Here is a 7,855-nt window from a genome sequence, read left to right on the forward strand (position 1 = left end):
CGGCATTTGGCCATTGCTTCATTTCTTCTTGTGCCGTTGCTGCGTGAGTTAGAATCATACGGAAATTTGTGATGGAAAATTTGTTTCTTTGAGACATAATTTCTTCCTGAGATCTGGACAGAATAATATACAATGATAAGGGAAGAATAGTGTCTGAGCTAATGCTGGTTTCTCTCTGTACTTTTGCTCTGCTGCTATCCATTCACCCTATTTGAAAAAAAATGCACAGGGCTTGAATATCCAAAACAGTGCAAAACAGTGGTTGCATTCTCTGTGTACTTTAGTGAAGTTATCAGGTATTTTTCTTTTCCCCATCTATTCCATTTGTTTAATTATGTGCTATTATGTATAGAATTTTTGGAAAAAAATAAAGACCGAATTCTTCTGCATGTGGCTTCACACAGGCCTGCCTGTGCCATTGAAGTGGGCAGTGGAAAGAAAAGCAAGCCACTGTGATCCACTTACACACAAACAGGTTTAAACTGTATGTTTATGTTTACTTACAGTGCATTTTTATATTTAAAAACAAGTATGCACTAGTTATTAATATATGAACACTTTAGCAAATTTCTGTATTTGAATACTTAATGCATGAGTCAATATGAGCATCTGAAAACGTGGTTTGGATCCTGCTCAGGTATTTGCCTCTGAAGTTCCCTAATCCATTTGATACTAGGCGCTGTGAGGAGACGGCTGGGGAGTTACTGTGTTCAGCCGTCAGATTTATAAAGCCACTGGCCATTACATGGACTTTTTAGTTTGGGCAGTTTGATGGTCCACATCAGTGACTCCTGGCAAACTCCAAACAATTATTTTTATTTGCAGTACTAGAGAACATTAAAATCTGTTAAAATTGTTGTTGTTGGGTTTTGGGGGCAGTTGTTTGTTTATTTGGTTGGTTTCTTGTTTGTTTTTCTCTTAATTTATCTTTCCTGTCTGTACTTGCAGGTAACATCATGGTGCTGTGGTCAACTTGCAGAACATCAGTACTTAAGTCTGTAACGAACCGATTTATTAAGAATTTGGCCTGCTCGGGGATCTGTGCTAGCTTAGTCTGTGTGCCTTTTGACATTGTCCTCAGTGCCAGTCCACACTGCTGCTGGTGGATCTATACGATGCTCTTCTGCAGAATTGCCAAGTTTCTGCACAAAGTCTTCTGCTCAGTGACCATCCTTAGTTTTCCAGCCATTGCTCTTGACAGGTAAGAGATCAAATTTGCCAGGATCCCTTCTTCTTCTTTCTTTCTTCTTTCTCTCTTAGAAACCCTTTTCTTCCTTTCATATTAGTCTTGTAAATGCTATTTGGTGTTGCCTTATTCCATTACATGAACTGTTCTTGTTCCAGTGCTTTGCTCACAGCATACAGCTTAGTTCCAGAACATACTAGGATAAATATTCTTTTCTGTAATATTGAAAACCTTTATTTTTCAGTTAACTCTCATATCTCTGGACATATATAAAGGACTTTGAGTCTATACATTTGTCTTCAGAGAAGTTTTTATCCTTTCTTCTTGTTAATAATTCTTGTTCAGTAATGGAATCTGAAGCCAGACAACTTCAGACTATAGACAAGCTGCACATTTTTAACTGTGGAAGTTGAAAGCCATTGCCTCTTAGAAAAATTTACTGGTGTCTGAGGTAGAGGTTTTGTCTGTAGAAGATCAGTCTAAAATAAAAGCTCCAACCACTCCTGAGACTCTTCTCATAAGCACTATGCTCATTATAGACTTCACTCTTCGCATTGTATCAGTTGTATTTTTTAATGGTTTGAGTTGTTTGTTGTTTTTTTTTTTGCAGGTACTACTCTGTTTTATACCCTCTGGAAAGAAAAATATCTGATGCAAAATCCCGAGACCTGGTTATCTATATCTGGGCCCATGCAATAGTGGCCAGTATTCCAGTATTTGCTGTGACCAATGTGTCTGATATTTATGCCATGTCCACGTGTTCTGAATCGTGGAGTTACTCCCTTGGCCACCTGATATATGTCATCATCTACAACATCACCACTGTGATTGTACCAGTGGCTGTGGTCTTTCTCTTTATGATTCTTATTCGCAGGGCACTGAGTGCCAGCCAGAAGAAAAAAGTCATCATAGCTGCCTTAAGGACCCCCCAAAATACCATTTCTATCCCTTATGCCTCCCAGCGAGAAGCTGAGCTTCATGCCATGCTGCTTTCCATGGTTGTGATATTCATTTTCTGCAGCGTCCCCTATGTGACTTGCGTGATCTACCGCACCATACTCAATATTTCAGATATTTCAGTCTTCTTGCTTCTCACTGCCATTTGGTTGCCCAAGGTCTCTTTGCTGGCCAATCCTTTGTTATTTTTAACCATTAACAAATCTGTGCGGAAGTGCTTAGTGGGGACACTAGTACAGCTGCACCAAAGGTATAGCAGAAGGAACATTGTCAGCTCGGGTGGTGTTGCAGATGCCAATCTGGAGGCCAGTGTCCGTTCGGGAAGCCAGCTTCTGGAGATGTTTCATATTGGGCAACAACAAATCTTCAAGCCAACGGAAGATGAGGAGAATGAGACCAAATCCATTGGGTCTGGTGACTTTCAGCAGAAAGAAATTCCTACCACCAGTTTAGAGGTAGGAGAGACTTTGGTTCACAAATTTATACCACAGACGATTGCAGACTCTGCAGCACAGGTGGCACCAACTGTGCCCACAGAAGCTGATGTGATAAATGACAAGTATTCCCTGCAGTGTGGTTTTGGACCCTTTGAGCTGCCTCCACAGTGGCTCTCAGAATACCGAAACAGTAAGAAGCGACTCCTGCCTCCTTTGGGGAATACCCCTGAAGAGCTAATCCAGACAAACCAGCCTAAGGGTAAAGCAGAAAGAAAAATCAGCAGAAACAATAAAGTCAGTATCTTTCCCAAGGTGGATTCCTAGTTAAGAGCAGGAGCTTTAAGTGACAGAGGAAGGTCATCTTCTATTATATGTGTGATCCCATGGATCTTTGTTATGCTGAAATTTGTTACAGGCTGATTTTTTTGTACCAAATGTAATTTAACAAACAAAATATTTTGTAAGTGTTCCTTATTAATTTGTTTCCATGATAATACTATATCAAAAGATCACGATTCTTAGTTTCATCTGTGAAATCTCTACAGTGATACCTGCCTGATTAACTTTCAAAAAGTACACATGGCTTTGGGAACACTCTGTATGGCTGAAGTATGGAAATATGGCAGTGAGTCTGCTGGGAAACCTCATGTTGTATTAAAATGGACTGAGTAACTTAATAGGAAAGGATGTAGGGAGCAGAAGACAGATGAAGAATGGGTAAGTCCTAACCTCCTGTAAGCAGACACAGGAAGGTACTGCACATTTCATTAATGAAGCTGGATTATTAAGTACATCTATGTTGTGTTAAGCCGATTTCTTAAATCAGTGTTAAAAATAAAACTTTCTGGACTTTTTGCAGAAATTAGTTACCAAGTATCTGCCAAACATCTAAGTGTTTTTAAAACCTAAACCACTATTTTTGGCTTAAAACTTCAGCAGAGCCAAGGATACCCAAATTATCATGTGTGTCAAACCTGAGAGAGACCTTTTTTAAAAAAAAACAACCCATACATTCTTGTAGTTTTAAGTAAAAACTGAATTGGAGACCATGCAGGACAAATCCTGACTGCAGTAAACTAGTACGTATGTGCCAAGGGCATAAATAGAACACTTTGATCCTGTGATCAAGGGCATATACAAATGTCCCAACAGTGTAATGTATGTATTGTGTAAGTAACCAAGGGGTCAACCATAGAACAGACTCATCTGCTGCTGCACTTTGCAGTTTACCATGGGAAAACTAGGGAATGAAAGAAACTGGTCAGAAGTGCTAGTAGGCTTGTACTGAGCTGCTGAGTGAGGAAGCCGGTAACAGACCCCAAAACACAAGGTTTGTTAATGCTGTTGCTCTATTGTTGTCAGAGGTAGGGAGGTTTTCCTTCTACCTTCACAGATACAGATACCAACCATCCTACCCTACTGGTCTCGCAGAGTAGATGACCCAGGGTGCCCAATTCCTGAGAGAATCAGAGCTGTGCCATTCCTGGTATCAGAACACCAGCCTTTCCCTGAGAGTTCAGGAGCTGTACTGCAGCTTGGCCCCCTGCATCATCACAAGCATTGTGTCTTGTTTACCCTGAGTGTAAATTTTAAACTAGATCAGTCTGTTAGATGACCTGAAACTATTGTAACCCCAGCATTTTAATCCTTGTTCAGTTGCAAGTAGTCTTTCCTTCTTCCTTATCTGCATTCACTGTTGTCTCTGTAGGTAGATTCTTAAAAGCACAATCTAGTAACATCTGTGTACTCCTTGTGGTTCTCCTGTACTTTAGCCCTTCGGTGCATGCTGAACCGTTATCTGTAGTTGCTGCCTGTTTATGAAAGTAGTTTTCTTTAAAGCATACTTTTAAAAGGTGAAGAATCTTGCCAAGTTCACAGTAACTTACTAAATCCAACCAGTTAATGTTAAGAGTGAGGAGAAACTCTGCTGAAGTAGAATTTGGAGATGTACTGGTTCTTCCTTTGACATGTTTGAAGAAAGTCAGCAGCTTCTGATGGCTCCAAGATGGTAGATTTCTACAAGGCATTAAAAGCAAATGTTTTAATAAAAATATATTGAAAAACAAATGTATTGTAAAACTGTGTAAATTATGTTTTTCTTTATTTCCCCTTTTGGTTTCAGTGCTCTTCAATTCTTCCTAGTTCAAGAACTTTGCAGCATAGGAGTGAGGAGCAGTCTTCAGTGGGTCCAGATGGGTGGTGGGAACCCCAGCTGCCCTGCTTCTTAGATGCAGAGATGAGAAGGCAGACATAGCTTGCCTAAAATCGGACAGAAGAAACATTCCAGGAAAAGGTGTTCCTTCTGTGGCAGAGGTAGAGAAGTACCATAGCAGACATTTTTTGTTTAAAGTGTTGGTTGAAAGTAATTTAATGGAGTGTTTGTTTTTCCAAAGTTAGTGAAAGAACAGATGCCATTAGAAAAAATCCTGAAAACCTCAAAAGCAAAGTAGGAGTTTATAGTTTCCTTATGAATTTTGGTTAAATGTAATATTTACACATAGATACTGGTCAAAGTCTCCGTGATTAATGAATGTGGATAAATGGTTATTCAGATCTGAACTCCTTTGAGGAAAGCAAACTGAGTTCTAGTTTTGTCCCTTTCATCTTGAATGAAATGCCAATGATAAATTCGAAGAGCCAAACTGCATGGAATTTAGTTTTATCATACCTGAAAAGCAAGGGGTTTGTGCTGATTTTTGACTGTTGAGACAAAACCATATTTTTCTTTCAAAGAGGAGACACATGAAAACTTGCTCATATCTTTTCAGCAGATTGTATCTGAAGACATTGAAACCTTTCATTAAGAAATGAACTAAGGTGGTTTTCCATTCCTGAAGAATTATTTGGGAATTGTAGTTCCTCTTGGCAAGAGTTTATCCTTGTGAATGTTTAAGGGAAGTAGAAAAAATACACAACAGGACATCTTTGCATAGAGAAAATAATCTGTCTAAAATTCATAATACGGCCTCTGTGCTAGAATTGTCATCAGAAAACAGTAATTTAGGAGACTTTCTATGCAAGATGGCATATTTGGCTTGCAGAGTTTGATTTTTAACTTCATCTAAGACAGTGGTAACTTTGAGTTGTTACTGCTCTCTGTTGGCTTGTTGTTCAAACGATTTCTACTGGGCAAAATGTCCTCTAATATCCAATATGGGGAAAAAATCAAGGCTTGTTTTCGTTTTTATCTTCACATTAAAGATAACAAAAAAACACCCACTTTTGCTTATGATTTATTTAAACTACCACAGGTGTTGGTAAGATAAATATTTCCCTCCAGATTATTGATGAAAGAAAGTGAAGTACAAAGCAAAGTTGTAGGAATTGAAGTGAAAGCTTGGAGTAAATTGGTCTGTGCAAATCAATTTAAAGACTAAATCTTACTACTGGAGAATAAACTCGGAGGAAGGAAAGTTAAAACTCATTATTGTAGCACTTAGGGGAGAAAAATAGAAAATGGAACTGATATTAAAGGAATAAATCCTTTAAGAAGGATGAAAAGACTATGGGCACAACGTCAATTTACTGTTCCTAGATATCGTCAAGAAATACTGTTAAATTCAAATAAACATAAAGAAAAAATTTTAATAAAAAAGAAGAAAGAAAAAAATCCCACCCAGTCCTTCAGCACCAAACAATGCTATATTGGTTGGCTACTTGGCAACACTCTATTTCGCACAATGGGATAAACTTCCAGAGAAGAAGAGATGTTTTCTAGAAACTCCCCAGCTCCCCTGCTCTGTAGCAGATATAATTGTTATTAAGTTGCAGTAATTTAATGACTCCATTTGTTATGGCTTTAAAAAGACTTTAAAATACACCTATAGTGAATGTTTTGCAGAAAAGGCTGGCTGGGTTCCTGCAGTGAGTTTTCTATTTCGTTCTCTGTTTCCTGGGAAAATATTCCTGTGTCAGTGAGCTGCATCTTGAAGAATGGAGAGGAAGATCAGGCTGTGGTTCCAGGTCTGGAGGACTTGGACCTAGCAGCTGGTTCCAGCTAAACAGGAGCTGTCCCATAAGCTGCTGTGAAGGTGACCAGCTCTGGAGGCGATTACACATCCCACAGAACTCAGGTTGTTCCTCTCATTCACGTCACCTGACCTTGCACTGCGTAATTAGATAAAGAATGTAAAAAAAAAGCGAAATACCTTCCTTCTAATCTTGCCTGATACAAGTTACTGTGTAATTGTGCTTAAACCTACATAGAAGTCATAGATAATCACTGGTTTTTAGTTTGTTTCTTTTTTTTTCTCTATAAAGGACTCGCTCAACAAAAAGTTGAAGTCTTCGCTTTCAATCTTAAAACATTCCTACTTCTTCAAAAGACTGCTTCTTGTTTTAGCTGAAGTGACTTTCTCTGTGCCAAATTAGGGATATTAGTAGGATTTCTAAACAAGTTGTAATGATGTCTTTAACTGTCAAACTGGGACCACAAGGTTGGTCACTGCAATCTTCAGTATTGTGTAATTCAAAGAAAGCTTGGGAAAACAAAACACAACAAACCAAAACACATCTTGCAGAAAACTGCAGAACTCCACATGCAACACAGAGGGGAACAGCAGGAACCAGCCCAAAGTGATCTTTCTTCCTGCTGTTTCTAAGCTGCTAAACCAGCCAAAGCTGGTGAAGAGTACTCACAGGCTGATTTTTCTGATTGCTTTCTTCAGGGACGAAAAGACAAGAGTGGGATGCAGAAGCATTCATCATCTCAGTGAAGGCCCCTCTGCATGTGCACGGGAGCAGTTCTCTTGTTCCTCCTCTGTGAGGAGAAAGTGGACTGTTTTTTAAAGAAAGTATAAAAAAATACCAAGTCAGATCCAATTCCTGAATACACATTTGTTAATGCAAACCAGGGTTTCTCTACACAGCTGTTCTTTTGCATCCTGAGGTTCCCTATGGCTAAATATAATGCACTGAGATGGTGATTTTCTCCACAGAATCACAGAATATAAGCAGTTGGAAGGGACCTTGAAAGATCATCCAGTCCAACTCCTGCCAGAGCAGGATCACCCAGACCAGGTCACACAGGAACACGGCCAGGCAGGTCTTGAATGTCTGCAGAGAAGGAGACTCCACAACCTCTCTGGGCAGCCTGGGCCATGCTCTGGCACCCTCACACTGACAAACTTTGTCCTCATCTTCAGCTTGAACCTCCTGTGCTCCAGCTTGGGACCATTGCCCCTTGTCCTGTCATTGGCTGTCACAGAGCAGAGCCTGGCTCCTTCCACCTGATACTCGCCCTTCACAAATTCATAACCATGAATGAGGTCTCCCC

The 7,855-nt window shown here is 39.6% G+C and overlaps 1 protein-coding gene across 1 annotated transcript; it reads left to right on the top strand.

The window, feature by feature from the left end:
* Positions 1–917: 917 nt before the first annotated feature.
* On the top strand, positions 918–2,904 carry GPR176 (G protein-coupled receptor 176; the record flags this gene model as incomplete). Its single annotated transcript, XM_010179458.1, has 2 exons — positions 918–1,201; positions 1,797–2,904. Coding segments are annotated over 2 exons (1,392 nt in total), but the record flags the coding sequence as incomplete, so codon positions are not given.
* Between the last annotated feature and the right edge of the window lie 4,951 nt (positions 2,905–7,855).

This window comes from Mesitornis unicolor, unplaced genomic scaffold, assembly GCF_000695765.1.
Source record: "Mesitornis unicolor isolate BGI_N332 unplaced genomic scaffold, ASM69576v1 scaffold54780, whole genome shotgun sequence".
NCBI lineage: Eukaryota > Metazoa > Chordata > Aves > Mesitornithiformes > Mesitornithidae > Mesitornis > Mesitornis unicolor.